Here is a 20,356-nt window from a genome sequence, read left to right on the forward strand (position 1 = left end):
ACTGTACAGCAGAATGGCTCAGAAAGGCTCTATTCCTCCAGGAAAAAAACTCCAAACAATTATTTCAGTTGCAGCTGCAGTTTTGTTCTTCACCTGCTTTCTGCACTTTCCACATTTAAATTCAAGCAGCGAGACAGCGGACACTTTGCAAGAAGCTAAACAAATACTAACCACGGTCACTGCACTTCTGAACCAGCACTTCTCGCTAGCTCGGCGGGGTAAGAAGCTCTGCGATGCTCACACGCTTCCCTGGCAGTCGGGGGGATAAAGCCAGAGGGCTCCAGGCCAAACCCGCGCCGCGGCGGCCGAACGTGCCCCCTCGCCGAGGCCCGGCGGCTCCCAGCTGCAGCCCCGGGGGCGGGGAAAGGCTCCGCTCCCGCAGCCCACAAGCCCTGCTGGGCTCCGCAAGGCCCAGGGGTAGCGCTCTCGCCGGGCAGGGCTGGCGGGCCGCGCTGTCCCCTCGGGCCGGGCCGGGCCGGGCCGGGCCTCCCCTCCGCTCCCTCTCCCTCTCCGCGCCTCCCGGCCCGCACTCACTCATCGTCCTGCAGCGCGCTCTGCTCCGTGAGCGGCCGCAGCGGAACGCGGCTCTCGCCGCCGCCAGCCCGGGCCTGCGGGGGCTCGAAGCAGAGGGACAGCTTCGCCCCGAGATCCCCGCCGCCCCAGCCGCCCTTGTCGCAGGCAGCCTCGGGGCCGCTCCCCGCGGACGGCTGGAATCCCGAGAAGTCCTGCCAATCGCCCGGGTCTCGCTGCGAGGTGGCCGCCGCCGCCATAGCTGGGGACGCGGCGCTGCGCGCTCCCGGCGGTGCGCGCTCCCGGCGGCGCGCGGCGGGCGGGGCCCGGCTGTGGCAGCGATTACAGGGCAGGGCCGGGCTGGGCTGAGGCAGCGATCCCAGAGCGGGGCTGGGCTGGGCTGGGCTGAGGCAGCGATCCCAGAGCGGGGCTGGGCTGGGCTGAGGCAGCGATCGCAGAGCGGGGCTGGGCTGGGCTGAGGCAGCGATCGCAGAGCGGGGCCGGGCTGAGGCAGCGATCGCAGAGCCGGGCTGGGATGTGGCAGCCGCACACAGCGGAGTCCGTACTGACTCACGGCTCCGCACCGAGTAGGGCCGGCTCATCGGGCAGGAGGGGCAGGCGTAGAATGGTTTGGTTTCGAAGGGACCTTTAAAGATCACCAGTTGCAGTGCCTCTGCCGTAGTAGGAGTATTTGCAGTAGTTTTGTTGTAACTTGTTTTTATACTGTCATTGATGCCTCCATTCAGTCACCTAGTACACAAGAAACTAAGCTTTGGAGACAACTTTTTCTTGCCAGCAATGTGACTCCCATGCCCATCCTTTGCTAGCTTTGTATTGTGCCTTTACGTGCAATAGCTTAGTATGGGCTTTTTTATTTTATTTTATTTTTTTTTTTTGAGCAGCCATGATTTTTTTGTATATCCTAAAGTACGTACCAGCAATTTTCTCTGCTTAATTTCCTGATTCAGTTTGAGCTTCTTTTAATTTTCTCTCTGTTCTTCCTACTTGATGTTTGGCAACACTGCAAGTGGAAAATGCATTCCTAGTTAAGCACTGGAGTGCCACTGAGGTCATTGAAAGGATTTGCATCCTATCCTACTCAGGATTATGACAGGCTGCCAAACCCTAGTGTAAATAGGCATTCCAAATATGATCCTTTCAGACCTTGTAAAGCAGAGGAGGCCAGAACTACTTATGAGTGTTAAAATGTGGATGCATCGTTGTTTTATACATTGATGTTTTCATTGTTTTATACATGATGTTTTCTGTTTCATTCTGATGAAAACCCTAAATGCTTGTGGAATTTGAAGATCCTCTTCTAGAAGACATAAGTCTTTCATAGTTCTAGTCTTGGGAAGGAGCAATAATGCTGGAACAGGTAACTAGCGAGGGAGAAAAAATTCAGCACGATGAAATACAAAGACATGGACATAAATACAGATCTATCCTAGTAAAGTCAATTATGGGCTTTGCAATATTGGGCATTTTTGTATTATTGCAGCTAGCTCTGCAAGAACAATGACTTGGCAGTCAGTAGCAATCCAAACAATAAACACCATGCTGCATCCAGGGAGTACCACATGTGAACAATGTGGACATTTTCAGCCTTACCCTTCACCTTAAAGGATGTACAAGGACTGGCAAGGTCGGCCATACGGCATGGAACTACTCCTGAAGAATTGTATATCGGGATTCTTAAGAGAAAATGGAAACAAGATACAGGTCTCTAAATCAGTGTGTGACATATAAGTACTGATGTACTGCTGCTTGGAATGCAGTGTCAGGGATATTAAATGAAGCCATTAGGAGAGTAGGTTCAAAGAAAGGAGGCAGTTTTTCACAGAGCAAGTAGTTAAGCTGAAAACCACTTTGCCTCAGGTTCTTACATACCAGAACTTGGACATCAAGTTAATTAACTTACAAATTAGTAGAAGAAAAAAACCCCATTATAGCCTAAGAGATGAGTAGTTGCTCTGTGGTTCAGGAAGTCCATGAAGTGCAAATTCTGATTCCATACACTTTTTGTAGGACCTCACATTAGAATCTTGTATGGTTAATCGTGGCTTTCTGTCAGGTGAGACTAGACCAAGTGAACTCCATGGCAGGGCAAAGGCCTAACTTTGCATTTGATTCATCTTTACTGTACGCTGGAACTACTTGGAATTCCACAAAGCTTCTAATGGGAAATTACTTCAGTGTAATATGCAGAACTTTCTGTACATGAAAACTCTTCTTCACCCACAGTACTTTCTGAACTGCTCTGATCCCAAGTCAGCATGACAATAACACAAACTCCTACTCACCGTAATATCAAACTACTAGTGTCTCAAGGACCAGTGCCCAGAAGTGATTAAGCATGAACATTTAAAAAGACATGCGTCTATAGGTTTAAAATTTTTTATTGTGCTGCCAAGAGCCAAATTACAAGAAACCGCCTTACAGTTAAAAAAGTAAACAAGCAATCTGCTGAACCGCAGTGCACTCCGAGTGCCACATATGCATCTATTTTTCAGAAAATTATATCTGCATTTCTCTTACAAGAGCACAACAGGAACCAAAGTAAAAGAGTGTAATGGATACAGCACATAGGATAAATCATATCTTTAAAATAATAATAATAAAATAATAATAATAAAAACATTTTACACCATGTCCTATATCCTGCTAATATTTTCAGAATATGGCCTTGATTGTAAAACAAAAGCAAGCATTTACAATTTCTGGATAAAGACTGCTTACTCTTATGCAAGGAATGGATGTTTTGTCTTGACAAAATCTCTGTAGTTACTGGACAGAAACATCTCTGTTTCATTCTCAGGCTGAGTACAAAACACTGGGGAGACTACATTTTTTCTTATTGGTGGTTGGAAACTGAAGTTATATAAGCAGAAAAAATGTTGACCCTTAATGATACACCTATTTTTTTCTTTGATGCAAACAGCTAGAACACCTTTTTGATATTCTAAAACAAAACAAAAAAAAATTGTTAATCTTCAGATTAATAAATTAGGTCATTATAATAATAAATTAGTTTTTTTTTTTCAGTTTTAAAGTTCAGCAATCTCTGACCAAGTATTTACAACAATACTTGAGAGTTCCTTTACAAAAAATACATTTTCTTTTCACATTAAGCATACTGGGTATCTGTGTCTCTTATGACAAGCATTTGTAAAAGAAAAAAGGCAATGCACAAATGGGTAATTAGTATAAAAGTGCCAAGACCTGTTTGGAAAGTTAACATTGTATTATACAGTCAGAGTTATAAATGAGGCAAGCTACAACAAACTTCCAGCTTAATGCGGACAATATTCCAGTAGTTGTTTCAAACAATTGTTTGCAAAAAAATAAAAAAGAAAAACAAAAAGAAAAACAAAACCAACCAAAATCCAGGAGCTGATTGTGTTATTTTATGGAGTTGATTAGTGCTGCATGTATATTGTCATCAGTGTCTCTAGCCAATGCATTCATTAAAAAGCCTTTTTAAGGCTAAGCAGGAAAAGAAAAAGAAGAAACACCCTGAAATGTAGCAAGTAGCAAGAGCAACGCTTACTGCTATAATCGTGCACGAACTGAACACACGCCAACACAAGAGTGCACACACACACACACACACAAACACGTTCAAATCAAATCAAATCAAATCAAACTGTAGGTAGAATGAGATGCTCTTTTCTTGTCTTTCCTAAACTCACAAGCAATTAAGCATTGATATGGAATGCCTGTTATCTGTTTCTGCTCTGGGTAAAATCTCTCTCAGATAAAAATACATTCAACAAGAAAAAAAAATAGAAAAAAATATATACTGTATACATAGTATTTTATATATACAGTATATATATGTATAGTGTATATACACATGCACGTATATATACATATGTATACCTACATGCATTTGTATATACATATATATACACAAACATACAAATACTTTTTGTTGTTTTTAGCATAATTATATTTACATAAATATTCCTATAATGCTAAAGTTTAAAGAAGCATGATCTCCTTTTTTTTTCTGAGCTTCAAAAAAGGTGCTTGAGTAATATACAATTAAAATTAAGCAGCTTCCTAGCATGGAAGTAGTTTCTAAATCTGCATACCAGTAAATAAGAACATCAACAGGAAAAAAAAACAACAACCTTAAAACAGTCTCTTTTTTACTCTCTTGTACGCAAGAGCTTTGTCCAACAAAAATATTTTTCCTTCTCCTGTATGAACAACCAGAGATTGATATAAAATAACAAAACAAAACCACAACAGACAAAACAAACAAACAAAAGCCCCTGGAACTGCATGGTGTTCTTGAGTTTTCCTTCCATCCTTCCTCCCTTTCTTCCTCACTTCAATACTGCTGTCAAAAGATCCAGTGCTCATATCAGGAATTACTTAGGCCTCAGTCATTTGCTAACTCTGCTGAAGTCTGGCTAATCTAGCCAATCAGCTTTGAAGAAAACAAAAATAAAAACAAAAATAAAAACAAAAAGCAGCACAAGGTATAATTTTGTACATCCTTAATAAACCCACCCTTTATTTTCTGCTATAATCTTTTCCTTGCTATTTCATTAACTACTGCAGCTTCTCATCATATAGAAAAATATTTGCAGCTACACCACACCTGTGATGTGACAAATTCTGTTCTAGGAGTATATTACTGTAGCAACAGCTGGAAAAAAATAATCAGACCTTTTCATATTTTTTTCACCTGGGGTTAGGCTTTTGCTGCAACAGATGCAATTTCAGAGCAACGAGATAAACCACTATCCTGCTGCTCAGCAGTATATTTTCATCTCCAGCCAAGCTTGACCAGCTTTTCTTCTCTGAAACTTCCTTTTACTTCATTGCCTACCCCTAGCCCCTGATTCCCCCTCCCAAAAACCTCTATAGCTATGTTACAAGCAAATACATCTTAACAAGTTTCAAAACTTTGGTTCTAAGAAAACACTTGGTCAGTTATCTCAAGGAAAAGTGGGAATGCTTTTTCTGGCACATTGCAGGAGTCAGAGCTCATCCCAGAAAGGTCTTAGAGCTGTACATGTAGTCACAAATCCAATACAATCCACTAAGCAACTGCACAATTCTAGTTTTATTTTAATAGCAGACTGTCTCTCTTTCTCTCGCTCTCTCTCTTTCTTAAATCCTTGGCAAGGGTGCAATTCTTCAAACTGTTTGATAGAAATTATCTGCCTGTAGGTTGTTCTGTTTCTGCATGCTGTAAAATCCACTGTATCTTGAATCTGGGTCTGCAATTCTTAGCATCCTCTGAGAACTGTCCACCTGGACCCTGGTACCTTTCTCGCAGTCCACATATACCAGTTGATTGTTTAAGCAAGAAGGCTGTTAAAACAGAAAGGAAATATTGAGTAAATAATTCAGTTTTTGTATTCCACACACAGTTTTTAAAGTCTACTTCGTTTAAGTCCACAAACACAAAACAAAATTAAACTGGCAATGAAAGAGTTTGGACTTCTGTTAAAGTTGGCTTATGTCAGACATAACAACAGACCAACACTCTCTTCAGAGTCACCACTTTTCATCTTCTGAATGGAGTTCTGATATTCTCATATCCCAGCTGGGCTGGTGTACCTGTTCTCTGTTAATTCAGCACCACACAAAGGCTTAACCTGGTTGCCCCAGATGTGCAGCAGCTTTTTCCCCAGACTTTTAACAGCCTCTTTATTGCTTAACATTTTCCACAATGTTTTGTTCCTGCTTTTATAAAAACGGGATAGCCTGGAAATAGACACGGCACCTTTGTTGGAGCTTTGTAGCAGGACACTGGAATCCACTGCTTCTTCTGGTTGATGAGCAGGAGCACGATGATCAGTAACAGCGCTATCGTGATTGGGATTGTCACCAAGGCAACAGAGCTGACGGATGCATCTTCGCTGGGGTGTGGCCCACTGCCACTCCGGTATTCTCCCTGGAGATGGTTCATGTCTGCAGGGCAATTGGGAGCATTTGTTAGTAATTATAAAAGGGCCTGGCCTGCAAGGAAGAATGTAATTATAGAAGTCTCAGTTGTACATCTTGTCACTCACAAGAATTTGGACTTTCTCTCCTGCAATGTCACCTTATTTACATAAAGTAGAACAGCTAGTATCTTGTAGAGGGACTATATTAGTCAGGAAAAAGCCATCAAAAAGAGAGGAGATAGAAGGAAATCTAAAGCACAGCAATGACCAAGTCTGACAATAACCTCTTAAAGCCATTTTGTTTGCATGATCTTATCTAATCACAGCCAAATTCCCACTTGTAAAAAATTCAGACTGTGTTTCCAAGCTGAGGAGAGCTTGAAAATCTTAGGATGAAAGTAATTTTTTCTTTTTTACTTTTAAAAACTGATAGGACAAGTATGATGTGTTCACTCTCTCATCTGTTGAGAGTGTATTACAATACCTGCAGCACTCAGCCTGTGAAAACAGACTGTTGGCAGTCTACTAGACTGTAGCAAGTTTTATGTGTAATTGCAAAGAACGGTAACTTTCAATGACATATACAAAATTCCCTCAGTTTGCAGTGGGTGTTTATAATCCCCAGGCAGGACAGTTGCAAGCCAGCTACTAATGCCTGAGAAATTAAAATGCTGGAATTATAAAAGCATAAGCTTAGAACTTTGTAAAACAGTTACATTTCATGCATCCTTTCTCCAAACAATAGAATGCTATGAGATCATCCTCAGATTAAAAGAAAATAAATCCTCAGGTTAAAAATTACATCGTTTAGGTTGTCCTTCAATTACAACAGGTTCACAAAAACTGTGGCACAATGTTATCTCTATGCTGCAATAATACTACAGTGCAGTTTTAAAGAGAAGATGTATTTACATCCTTAGACAACATTATTGGCTGTGTGTCACTATACCTGAGGTGGTTTTTTGTCTAAGGTCTGACATCATGGCTATGATATATGCTGAGCTATGGTACATGTTTTTGCATCTGTGTTTATCTATTCCTGAGAATGTCAAATGGATCAAATGAAGGTCTAGCAACTCCAATGGCCTGCTTTCTAGTTTTTGAATCAGAAAAGACACCCAAGAATCATTTCTGATTCATCATTTTGTTGTATTCTTAATTTTGTAGAACTCCATCATACCAACACAGTTGTTTCTTCTGTGCAGAACATGGAGTGATAATGAAACCAAAATGTGTAAATATAATTTGACTGACTCATCTTTACTCAAAGCAAAATGCATGTACTGCACTGAATTATGCACTGAAGAATATTCTCAGATACAACTGCTCCTTGAATAGAAAAAGCAAACATATTAAAACATGGGGGAATAAACACAGTCTTAAGTTATCCTGGTCTCTATCAGATCTGACCTCTGTGAATGTGGATTATATCATTTTCACTCGGTGTTGGCCAGTTTGGTACTTCTAGTTCAACATCTCCTCGATGATTTGTCTTCTCAATGGGGATGTTAGTGGGGTCAGGTACATACATCTCTGTGAAATGAGAAAAATGTCTTTCAAAAGTTGCAGGCTGCTTAACTTTTCAGTGCTGCTCTTAACTGAGGAAATACACTTGCCTATTTCCAGTGCTTTGTCCTTTAATTTCTTTTAGTTTTTTTGTAATTTTCATTATTAGCCTGGGATTTTGTTTGAAAACTTATTCCATATTGTATATGGGATACATGCCTGTTGCCATTGTCATAATGTGAATGGGACAAAGGACTGGTGTGGACAAACTTGCTTTTAAAAATACCATCTCAGAATACATGCTTTACTACAGGCTTGCTCCTCTGTGATACCCAACAAAACCCCCCCTGCAAAAATGAAGGGAAGGCTACATCTTCCCAGCTGATATATATAAACAGTCCCTACTGGTTTCTTTGCCTTGCTTTTTTTTGTAAACCTCAAAGGAGCGGAATTGCAAAAAGGGGTACTGCTGAATTTCCCCAGTTGTCCTCTCAGAAGAAGTTATCTGCTGACTGAATAAAGTGAGCAAACTTCTGCAGAAGTATATCAGGATTCACATTAAAAACCTCTTGCAATTCTTATGCTCCTTGTTCCCACAGCTAAGAAAATGTCACATTGCTTTTAAGTCAAGTTAAATTGAAAAATAAAGCAATGTGATATTTGAAAAGTAACCAACACTCTCAGAAAAGACAGAAATGTTAATCACTGTGACATAATCTGCAGAGATGTAAGGACATTAAGTTTCCCACTTCATTAACATATTTCCATAGCCTTGTGAAAGGACAAAACAGGGGCAAGCAAGTAATTTTTCAGTTCACAGTTCTCAAAATAAGTGAAATTCAAGCTACATTTTTGCACAATGTGCCTATCTGTTAAGAATATTAATTTTCCTTAAGTCTAAAAGTCTGTTGGCTTTGTGATGCTGTTCAAACATGGACTGCCATTCAAAACCCAATTAAAAATCCTTATTATCGGCCCTAGGAAACCAGCAAGACAATAAACTGGGCTGTCACATCACATTACCTGGACACATGGGACAGCAGCTTCCCTCCACGTTGATGGGCTCAGCACAAGGCAGAGGTGGGCAGCTGACAGTGGAGCAGAGAGTCTGACCCTGCAGGCAGTAGCAGTGTGTGCAGCTGTCAATGTCCCAGCGTTCCTCGTCTGCGTACGTTTCTCCACTGAAGTGGCAGACCACTTTCTTTGGAACTGTGTCTTCTGTGGAAGGAAAACAGTGCTGTGATCATGCAGTAACAGCCAATTACACACAAATTGGATTTCTTTTCTACACACAAAAGCAAAACAATTGCCACAAAGAAATCCCAGATGTAATGAAAAGATCTTCTCTTCATCTTTGAAGAAAATCTTTGTGAAAAAGATGTAATTTCTCCTTCTTTATGAAGTACATAATTAGCCTGGGCTGCTTCTCCTCATTTTCTTAATGCAAGAGGCTAGAGGATGGATGATTGGGACATGAAAAGATATATCAAAAGTGCTGTGAAAATGATGAAAAATTCATTCCCTTTGACTGTTTGAGGCTACCAACTACTCATCTTCCTCCTTGTTTCCTAGTCAATCCTGTTAAGCTAAAATAACCCCAAACCCGTAGCTACCTAAATTTCTAATGACCAAAGCTCAAGAACGATGAACTCTGTCTAGAATAGTTAAAAAAGCAGATTAAGCAGGATGCCAAAAAGGATTGGAGCAACTCTCAGGTGAAATAAGTAGAAGTGCTTAGACTGTAATGATAAAACATATTTGAAGGGGATCTGATAATTGCCCTGCATCAATGGAAAACCCCAGGAAAAGAGCAATAACTAAACTCAGCACATTTTTTAATGGTTAATATTATATAAATTGGAAATTGATGTGATCTTTCTGCCTAGGCATTCAATACACCACTTTTTAATGTTGCATCCTATGCAAGCCTTTTAGGTGGTCTGCAGTAAAAGTATTTCACTAAGAAGGAAGTAATGAATTGCTTAGCCTGGGATGTTTTTTGGTGCTGGAGCACTTTAAGGATAGCGAAAAAACAACACAGCAGAAACTTCAAAAGCTAAGCAGTGCTTTATTTTCATCTTAGCTTCCTCCTACCTTTGTTTCTTAGAGGCAATAATTGTTATGAAACCTGCTGATGACATGAGCTTGCACATTAAACATATGAATGAGATAACAGAATTAAATAATAAACTTCCTAAACTTTCAGATAAATACTGGTTTAGCATTCTCTCAGATGACATCTCTAAGTATGCCAGTTAGACATATTTACCCTATGTCAGCCTTATATATTTTGGCCAGGAGTAAAGGTTTTGATTAGTGACAACATAATAGAGAAATAATCTGGAATAACAAGGCTAGCAGTCAGCAGACCAGTCCAACAGATCTGAGAGAGTAAACTCAAATACAAAAGAAGACCAGCAAGAAGTATTATTGTGAAAACATTAGTGGAATTATCTGAAAAGCATAAATGGTTCCCGAGGTCCTTGGTATCTCATGGCTTACATGGCTTTTAGTGTGGGTCCCAACCTCTCCAAGTAGATTTTTTAAGTGAATGTGGTGTGGGCATGGGAAAGGAAGAGTGGGAGGAAAAGATGGTGGCCAGCTGCAGGAAGGATATTAGGTTCTTTCTTAGCTGATGTGCATTTTGGCATAGAGAGCCAGCAGAACCCTGTGTTAGGAAGGTGCATCTGGGGACGGGGCAAGGCACACTGCCTGAGTGTGCCTCTGCTGCTCATTACCTATGCAGACCTAAACCTTAGCACTTGGCCGGTTCAGATTAGCTCCCAAAATGTTACCTTGCTTCACGTAGGACACCTTCTTCAATTCTGCAGCTGGTTTGTCTGGAAAAGTCCTTTAACTTGCTCAGTTTTTTCCGAATTTGTGGAGAACACTTCACAGTTTTATTCAGCAAATATTTTTTAGAAGAATGAGCAAAGGTAAAATCACAATTATGGTGCTGTACCTTTGAACCTCAAGAGAAAATTTTCAAGTACTATCCTGTGACTGTCTCCTATTCTGGTGTCCCTCTCTATGAAAGTATAAACAAGGATGAAGATAAGGGCCACAACACCAACAGGCGCTCAAGGACAGTGGAAACAAGACAGGCTTGAAGTAAGAAACCCACATACAAAACCACAGTTCAGTGTCTCACTCTACCCACTTCTCTCAGTTTCTTCTAGCTGCACCAGAAAATCAGTCTCATCTGGTAAATGACTGGACAGTCTGCTCTGTTTTCTGCAGAAGACTAATCTTGTCTCTAATCAAATAGCTATCCCTTTATCCTCTCTAAACTAGAAGGTTATCTTTCCAAAGTAATCTTTCTTTGCATGAGAAAGATGAATGTTGAACACACAGGATGAAGAGTCAAACAACAAAGCATCCATGACTGTAAAATTACGAAGTTGAGTATATACAAACTGGATCCAGAAAGAAGCAGAATAAATAACGCAGTGCTAAAATCCTCCATCAATTTTGAAATTCCAAGAAATGAAGAAGGCCTATTTCCACAGAGTTTGCCTGCCCAAGGAAGTGACTGAATCACCATCCCTAGGGGTATTTAATAAATGTATAGACACAGCATTTGAGGACATGATCTAGTGACAGACTTAGCAATGCAGGGTTAACAGCTGGACTCGTTGATCTTAGACCTCTAAGACCTTCCAGCCTAAATGATTCTATGATTTTAAACATTTTATCAAGTGTTGCATAAAAATAATTAAAAAGAATCTGTACAAAGATGTGCTTTACAGTTCTCAAAAATGAAGAAAGTAAGAACCATAAAGATGAAAATTAAGTGCATGACCTGACTCGTCTTGCATGCAAGGGTATATATAATTCATGGGAACCATAAAAAAAAAGTTAAGTTTCTATGATTCTCAGTTATTTAAAGCAAAAAAACCATTCTGACTACATAGGACAACATGGTTTAATAAAATGTAGCATCACTGAAAATCTTTACATCTGAGTGTTAATTAAATCTGGCTACTACATTTTGCTTTACTGAGTAGTTGCTACTGAAAAAAAAAAATCATTAAGTTTTCATAGCTCACAGATTTAAGTATTTGCAATATTATACAACTATACAGGATTCAAAGCAAATTAATTAAAGCTATGTCTACATGCTCTGTGTATATATTTGCAAACCTGACATGCAAGTTGTAGAGTTTTAAAGGTTTCATTTTTGTAGCTCATACTGCACAAGTTCCCCTGGTGCATCCCCTCCTCACCCACAGAATTCTCCAGTGCAGTATTAAGGCTCGTGTTCTGACTCTATTGGTTTGATTGCCCAACTTTCAAACACTCTATATTCTTTTTTAATGTTAACATGTTTTCTGGATTAAAATTATTTTACAGTTCAGACTCAGTGGAAGAAAAGCCTGCAGAAAGTTGTCAAGTAAACTTTAAATTCTCCCCATTTTGTATGCAAACCATGAGAAGAAATAGTAATAGGATTAACAGTGCCCAGGAATCTAAGTAGGGTTCCAAAGGCAACTGAAGCTTGGATGCTTTGTAACTTTCCCAGGCATTCTTCCATAGAATTCCTTGTACATCATATAAAACGGTATCACCTGTTACTAAAGCTATTCTATCTGCAAGGATATAAAGATTTCAAGAGTTACGTCAATGTCTGAACATACTTCAAAATCTTTCTACCACCTTTCTGATGAAGGACTGCTTTGTTTATAGATGGGAAAGTTGACTCACATGTTCAATTAAATATTTAAAGCCCATCAATTTTCTTATACGCCTTCTTACTGTTCTTTTTTACTGTATCTCTCCCTACTACTTTTGCAAATGAAGGGAAGTAACCTTTGAATGCTTTCCAACAATGCTACAAAGATCAAATTTAGTAAGTTCATTATACGATTTTTCTCTATCTGCAGCTTCTATTCTACAGCCTTTGTAGTTACTGTGAACTCACAAAAGAAGTCATCTGTATATAAATACTCCTATTCAACATACAATGAAAAAGTGATCAGTAATCTCCAATTTTGCTGCTTTAAAAATGCCTGAAAATTTTCACTGTCTACAGCAACTACCATTTACTTCAGGTCCAAATTCAACACCAGTGCATGGCCCTAATTCTTTATCCATTTTCAGCATTTAAAAAAATATATATTTGCCCCATTTTTATCTCAAAGATATTATCATTAATGAAATTCCATTTTTCCCTGTATTTTAATTTAGATGCCTTATTAAGAGTTCTCTATTATGTGAAATTTCAGAATGCTTCATCTCATCTTCTGCAGTCTTAATTAATGTTTTCCTCTTATTATCACATAAATCTTGACATATGTGTTACCTGGCAGATATTCCTTTAAATAAAATAAATTTTTTGTAACATCTTCATCCAATAAGCCATCTTACCAAGACTCCAGGAGGATGGCCTCTGGAGTTTGTAGGCAAATTAGAAGTATATCTGTATACTCTTCTACCTAAAAACCACAAATCATGATCCTCAAGGCTCCCTACGCAGACTTCACTCTCCAGTTTGATTGGTGACTGGCATAGACTGCATCTCAGGGAAGGCATTTCAGTTTGGAAGTAAACTTCTGTCTTATTCCCAAGAAGGGAACAGCAAGTTCTCAACTATTTTTATTTACTCACCAATACAGTAAGGACAACACTGTCCCTTTCTCAAAACAGGTCTCTCACAGGATACGGGTGGGCAAGACTCAGAGTAGCATCTAATCACACCATCCATGCAAATGCAGCTAGTGCAGACATTGGGCTTCCAGGACTCAGCTGTCAGAAAAATATCTCCCTCATCGTTTTTGCAGTAACTGGGCATGCTCTCATTGCTTGACGGAGAGGGCTGAAGAGTCTCATCTGTAAATATAAAGAGATTAGGTTATTTAACTTACTGTGGGTCACTTCTCAGAGCTCCTTAACAGGGGGTTCACTCTTGAAGAACACAATGGAATTGTCACACATTGGCTCACTACTTCAGAAGGACAGAACCTCATGCCTCTTCAGGTCTTATGTGGGATGAAGACCTCAGGATATGCTCTAGCACAATGCTTATTTAGACCTTTATTGAGTTCACTCAAAAAAGAAAAAAAAAAAAAGAAAGAAAATAAAGCAAGAAAAAAAATGAAAAAAGAAAAAAAACTTGGAAAAAGGAGAGCAAAGAGAAAAACAATCGCCATCAGAAGCAGCCTCTCAGAAAGTGACTCTGAATGCTCCAAACTGCATGGTGTGCAGAAATTCATCTCAAACAAGAGAGATTAAATTTTAAATCTAAAACCTGAATGTCATCTTCTACCACATCAGCCCAAGTCTTTGAATGATGCAAAGTGAAAAGCTATTATGCTGCTGTCACCTTCACTAGTGGCCTTAGATGAGCTAATTATAACCTGTTGAGAAACAAATGGAACTTGATTGTGCTTCAGCCTGATGCCAATGGTTTGCTTTAATTCTCATGCCCGTCCATGGGGGAGACATATTCCTGCAATGAAGCTGTACCTTAACACACATTACAGGTCAAGAAACAGGACTAAGAAAAAGAGAAGAAAGGATTCATAAGAGCACTGAGATCAGGGTCTCAATCTACTTGCATTAAGCTATGACACTAAGCTTATTAAATACCAGCGAGGATAGATCAGCTCCTCTGAAACACTGTTTTGAATTAAGCAAATGTTCGTTATTAATAATGAAAAAAAAAAAAAAAGTCAGGAGAACTGGCTACCTTGTTTACAAAGGTAAATATTACAAAATATCACAAAATGTTTTGTCAGGAAAATAGCCCCACTCCCAAACCCAAACAAATACCTTGTAGCAAAATCTAATGGCAAAACCTAACTTCTATTTTTTCCTAAAGTAAATTTTAAAATTTCGATTTGAATAAAGGCATGTTTTTTAGTGAGTTTACATGCAATTAATAGGTTTGTACTAAACTTCCACAGCAATGAACCTCCCCATTTGCTATGTAAAATAGGAATTTATGTTCATTTGTAATTGAATATCTTTCCTTGGGGGAAAGCAAATGCTGTTATCTTCTTGACACTGTGAGGCAGTCTAGGAGGAGTCTGGCATGCCTGCCAGGCTGGAATGCTTTGATATTACTCAGCTGCCTTCAAATCACTCTCAGAATGACACCATGTGAAGGGGTAAAAGCAAACAGAGACCAATTTTTGAGACCAAATCCCAAATAGGCAAGATAGTAATAAAATGGTTCATAGAAGCCAAGGTGTGCAGAAAGAAAAAGAAACAAGCCTGTATCTACCTAACATGTTGATTGCTTTCCAAGTTTCTCTAATCCTGCATGTCTCCATAAAGGAGTGTATATTTCATAAACCTTCCAAGGATGCTGGTTCTTTACACAACCCCTACATCATTTGATTGCCTTCAAAATTTTCCAAGTTCAGGGCCACAACTCTCCTTTACACATAAGATCTCTCACACACAGTCAAGTTTGAATTACAGAACTGCAGGCTGTCACTCCAAACTGCGGAAGAACAAAGGCACCACAACAACCACGTGAGCACACACTGAAGCATTCTCATACTGAAACATCAGACATCCTCAGAGCAAGGGAGGGCTCTGATGGAAGCTGGCTGTCAGCACGTACCTGGGCACTGTGGGCAGCAGGAGTCCTGTGTGCGGGTGGGGTTTTGGCAAAGAAGGGGTGGACAGACTTCAGTCTCACACAGGACACGTCCACTGTGGCATGTGCATTGCGTGCAAGAATCAATGTTCCATGTCTCTCCTTCTACAAAATATTCCCCACCAGGAGCATGACAGATTGATGGGCTGGTGAGCTCTGGTTTTTGCACTATTATTTCATCTGGGAAAAACGGAATTGGAAGAGAGGAAAAAATCAACTGTGAATCTTATAATTAACAACTGTACACAAGGTGAAGAATTTCTGTTATTATTGAAAATACATATATAAATTATTCTTAATGAAGAATTCTCTTTTGACTTTATGACATCTCATGAAAAATTGGAAATATATAAACAAGAAACAATTTGAATCAGTCTGAATAAAGACTTGTTAATATAAATCAGAGATAACTTCAAGTGTTCTTGGCATTTCAGAAAAAAACCAAACATGTGATTTAGGAATTCCAAGAGACAATTGATCAGACAGTTTCTTAACTGCTAAATATTAACTTCAGCTCCTGAAAGGATGGATAAGTAAGCTTCTTCTCTGGGATTTAGGAAGTCCAGGTAAAGGTTAAGTTTCCCAACAGATATGTGTCTAGATCATCTGTATCATTAGATGCTACATTAAAAAAAAACAAACCCAAACAACCCCCCCTCAAAACCCCAACCCACCAGAAAAGAAAAAGCAAAACACAGAATCCACTCCCCCAGTTCCCTAAAAATGTATAAGCACTTAACATCGGTGGAAGTGCTTCGTCACTGTTCCATTAAAAAAAAGTATCTGCCATATTTGAAAAAAACCCCTGGATATAAGGGAATACCACAGTGTGTAGCCTCATCCTTCCAATAATTGTATCTCAACAAATGAACCTTACTTTCTTTTCAAACAATTAATTACATCACTGCAGCCCTGGCTAAAAGATTCACCCCAGTAGTTTAGAGAACAATTTCGACCTCTTTCATAGTAAGGAAGGAAGTGAAACTGTTTGCTTTTTCCAGCATGAGTGTCCTCCAGCCTCTGGGGTATTAAAAAAAAAAAGGAGGAACTCTTCACCTCTTGGTGTTTTAAAAGATAAATAAAGAAACCTGTCTGGTACCTTGACTGCTTAAGCACTTACCATCAAGCAAAGGTTATGCCACCATCCTCAGCCTGCTTAAAATCCTTTGAAGCCTATCCTGCACTGGGGGCAACAAGGGCAGTAATAGTTGCCTGCCTACCATGCTGGTTGTTTTGGACCTGGAGTGAGTCCACCAGCTTTTTCCATGCATTATACATAGATACCAAGGTGGCTCACACACCATGTTTTTTCAGCTGCAGAAGCCATGAGTTTGAAAGCTACAGGCTTTGAAAGTGAAGCTTCAGGCTTATAAGTGATGTCCTGAATTATATAAGTGAATGTAAGTGAAGCCTGAATTCAACACATTTAACATTAGACAGCTAAGTTAGGTGCCTCTGTTAAGAGCTGAACCTCCTCAGGTTTCCTATGCTATGAATGGAGGAGAAGAAAAAAGTGATTTCTTGCTAATTATGCTACATCTCTAAACCACTTTCTGAAGGTGCTCTCGCCTACTTCTTTATAATGATGCCTAAAGTGAACATCATTCTAACCCAAATATCTTGGTTAAGGAGAGAAAAACTAAGTGTACAGCAGCTCCTTTAGTCATTTAGGCAGGCCAAGGCTCACAAAGTGCTTGTGGCTTCTCTTCATGTTTCTAGCACTGCTGTTCCTGTCTGGAGAATGGCATTTGTGCCCTTTGCTCTATGACACTGCCACATAGAGGAAATGCCACCCAATTGTTTGTTTTCATTTCTGGAGAATGATGGGTAGAACTCAAGGAAGCTGGCTCTGGCTGATCTCACTCTATTCACAAAGTACCTGTGCTTTTCTATCAGGGGATTATTTTATCTTTTACCAATTTGCTTATGCCATGCTTTTCTAATTGCTTACATTTATGGACCACATACATGATTCAGCAGCATTTACCTGAAATAAGATTGCTAGTCTGCTGCCTTGTCACTGTTAGATTTTTATTTCAGTATATTACAAGTTATGCAATGGCATCTTAACTCACCATGGCAAAGGCAATACTAAGATTTTCGGGACATTTTCTGAGTCATCTCCTTTGCATTTAGCTTTCTGCAAAGTCACAGGCCTGTTTTGCTACAGCTCATTACTGTTCCTGATCAAAAAAGCACAACCAGATAGCACTGCTGTATATGTTGCCTGCTGCTCCCTTAGCAGCACTGATAATGTTGTATCACTGCAACTGAAGTGCCACATATGTGCAACGACATTACCTCAAGAAACAATTGGTCAAACAAATCACACTTTCCACATAGCATGGTTCTGTGGAACAGTAGCAAGTAATGACTTTTAAACCTTACAGGAAACCTTAAGATTTTTACAAGCATTGTGATGATCCGTATAAAACTCTTAATATATAGAATCACGATTATAAGGGATGTTTTAGCACTCAATGTATACCTTGCTCTGCTGAAAACTAAATGTGAAATTGAATGTAACGACACTTTTTTTTTTTCAGTTTGCAAAATGATCTCTGAGAGCTGCCACTTCCCTGTGAATAGGTTAAGAGTGCAATTCCAAACCCAGTACATCAGGACTGCTAATTACTCTATCCTTATGGCAGATACATGTGAGTGACATGCTCTCAGTCTCACAATTCCAAACTGCATTCCAATCTACTTAAAGCCATGATATATATTTAACATCATCAGTGGGGAACCAGTATGTTGCAAAATAAAATCAGCATTATTTCCAACAAATGCAAGACCTCAGTGGGGAAAATAAAGTGGGGAAAAAAAAATTACACTGAGAGTAATTTGGCTGTAGTAATTCCTACACTTGACTTTGCTTACACAGAAGCTAGGTGATCAGTGTCTTGAAAGCAGGATTGATGTCAGACAGAGAAACCTATGCAGACCCTCTCTCCTGAAGGAATATACACTGCTGGTTAAGCAACTGCTCTTTTATAAGAGATTGACATTGCTGATGCTCAGAATCAAACGTTGATCTCATCCACAAGAAATGTATAGTGTGAGATAATAGGTCTGCTAACTTTATATTGACTTTTCTTCCACAAACTGAACACTAGGCTTGTGAATGAATTTACCCAGACTTACTCTCTATACACAAAGTAACTAGCTGCTGGCCAGCTGAAAGAGCAAAACTACCATTACTCTTATTTGAATGCTCTGAGGTGTTCTGTTCATGTAAACCAGATGCTCTGAGGTGTTCAGTAAATCAAGATGCTCAAGTGTGCTGACATTAGAACGAAGTTAAGGATGACTCTTGGGGACCTAACAAGAGAATTACTGGAACTGGAGCAAACACCATACATTTTAAATCTTGAATCTTGTTTGCTTATATAAGGCAAGACTGATGTTAACCTGCCCCCATCCATATAAAGTATATCATCCCCTACAATACTACACAAATCATTGTGAAAAGGCTGAAAGAGAGACAGACCCTTTGGAATCTTCCATCTTTCTGGGGACTTACTGATTTTACCACAAGGAGTGAACTGGAGATCACCATTTGTCTCAGCAATCTAAAGAGATCAGTTATCTTAGGTCACCAGGAGGATGCACTGTTCTCTGTCACTTTCAGAAAGAGAATCTGCTTATTTTGCCCCTAGGATTTCCTGTTCTTTACAAAGAATTAGAAGAAGTTCATAATTGCTTCTATCCTGCTAATACTGTCTTGCTGCTCTCTATTTATAGAAGCTTCATGAGCCACATTGTTCTTACTCCTAACATGAGTTCCAATAAAGTCATAGACAATATCACTGTATTACAAATTAATCTACTTAGCACATAAAATACTATAATATTTCTGAATAATAATTCTGAAAATAGAGGGCATTAATCTTACATTCTACCCATACTTTTTCATAGATGTTTCCCATATTATATGATATTGGAATGCCATATAAACTGTACTTGGCCTTTCCACTGAAAGTATTGAAATAATCTACTGCTGGTGGCATAGGAGCCCTCCCTCAGGCTCCTATGCCACCAACATACATTAGATGATACAATTTAATAAAACTCCACTTTAAAATCAAAAATGAAAATGTAATGTCTTATTACAATACTTGCTATTATAGGTTACAGACTAGAAACTTTTACTTACTTTTGCTAGTTTAAAGATTCCAGTGTGTCAAAGATTAACATGTTAGGACCCACAACTTGCATATGCTTTAAATATGTAAATTCCCATTTTCCACAGCTGAGAACTTAGTGACAGTAACTCACCATGTTACATTAGGGCACAGAAACCTTCATCTCTGCCTACTACTAAAGTATGCATGGGATTATTTTAATGTATTAAGAAACAGAACACAAGTGAAATGAAAGTTGACTACAAAGCATGTAGAAGGAATCATGGTTTACCTGGACATGATGGACAACACTGCCCTGGATGTATGGTGGGGTTGGCACAGCTGGGAACGGGGCAGGTGATCAAGGCACACATTTCCCGTCCGTTATGACAGTAACATTCCCTGCAGCCATCGTGCCAGCTCTCCTCATTCTCGTGCCGGCGCCCATCCATGGACAGGCAGGAGCCTGTTTTAACAGGAGGCATAAGAGAAGCTGTTGCCTCTGCAAAAACCAAAGAAAAATGGGGTGTCATGATAAGCATCTGTTGCTTAGGAAGAAACACCAACTTTGTGACTGGGCTGCATTTATTTTTAAAGCACATATAAGACCAAGTAAATAATAGTTCTATCATTTACATTTAAATTAAAACACAGGAAACAACTAAGAGGTTCACTGAAGGAGGCAGTAGGATGTAGTAGAA

The 20,356-nt window shown here is 39.4% G+C and overlaps 2 protein-coding genes across 7 annotated transcripts in view; both read right to left on the reverse strand.

Annotated features, from left to right (window-relative positions):
- Positions 1 to 809, reverse strand: part of FEZ2 (fasciculation and elongation protein zeta 2) — a 34,706-nt gene extending 33,897 nt beyond the window's left edge. For all 4 annotated transcript variants that reach the window (XR_005952658.1, XR_005952657.1, XM_041404392.1 and 1 more), the window contains exon 1: positions 535 to 809. Coding sequence is in view for 2 of the 4 variants with exons in the window: in XM_041404392.1 (XP_041260326.1) it covers positions 535 to 770 (236 nt within the window). In the remaining 2 variants the exon portion in view is untranslated. The remainder of the gene's footprint in view (positions 1 to 534) is intronic.
- Positions 810 to 2,893: 2,084 nt separating this feature from the next.
- Positions 2,894 to 20,356, reverse strand: part of CRIM1 (cysteine rich transmembrane BMP regulator 1) — a 175,866-nt gene continuing 158,403 nt past the window's right edge. For all 3 annotated transcript variants that reach the window (XM_041404140.1, XM_041404143.1, XM_041404142.1), the window contains 7 exons: positions 19,948 to 20,157; positions 15,496 to 15,711; positions 13,533 to 13,754; positions 8,949 to 9,143; positions 7,830 to 7,952; positions 6,257 to 6,444; positions 2,894 to 5,841 (listed from right to left, as the gene is read on the reverse strand). In XM_041404140.1, coding sequence (XP_041260074.1) covers positions 5,665 to 5,841; positions 6,257 to 6,444; positions 7,830 to 7,952; positions 8,949 to 9,143; positions 13,533 to 13,754; positions 15,496 to 15,711; positions 19,948 to 20,157 — 1,331 coding nt within the window. In that variant the 3' untranslated portion in view covers positions 2,894 to 5,664. The remainder of the gene's footprint in view (positions 5,842 to 6,256; positions 6,445 to 7,829; positions 7,953 to 8,948; positions 9,144 to 13,532; positions 13,755 to 15,495; positions 15,712 to 19,947; positions 20,158 to 20,356) is intronic.

This window comes from Onychostruthus taczanowskii, unplaced genomic scaffold, assembly GCF_017590055.1.
Source record: "Onychostruthus taczanowskii isolate IOZ18803 unplaced genomic scaffold, ASM1759005v1 scaffold21, whole genome shotgun sequence".
Taxonomy (NCBI): domain Eukaryota; kingdom Metazoa; phylum Chordata; class Aves; order Passeriformes; family Passeridae; genus Onychostruthus; species Onychostruthus taczanowskii.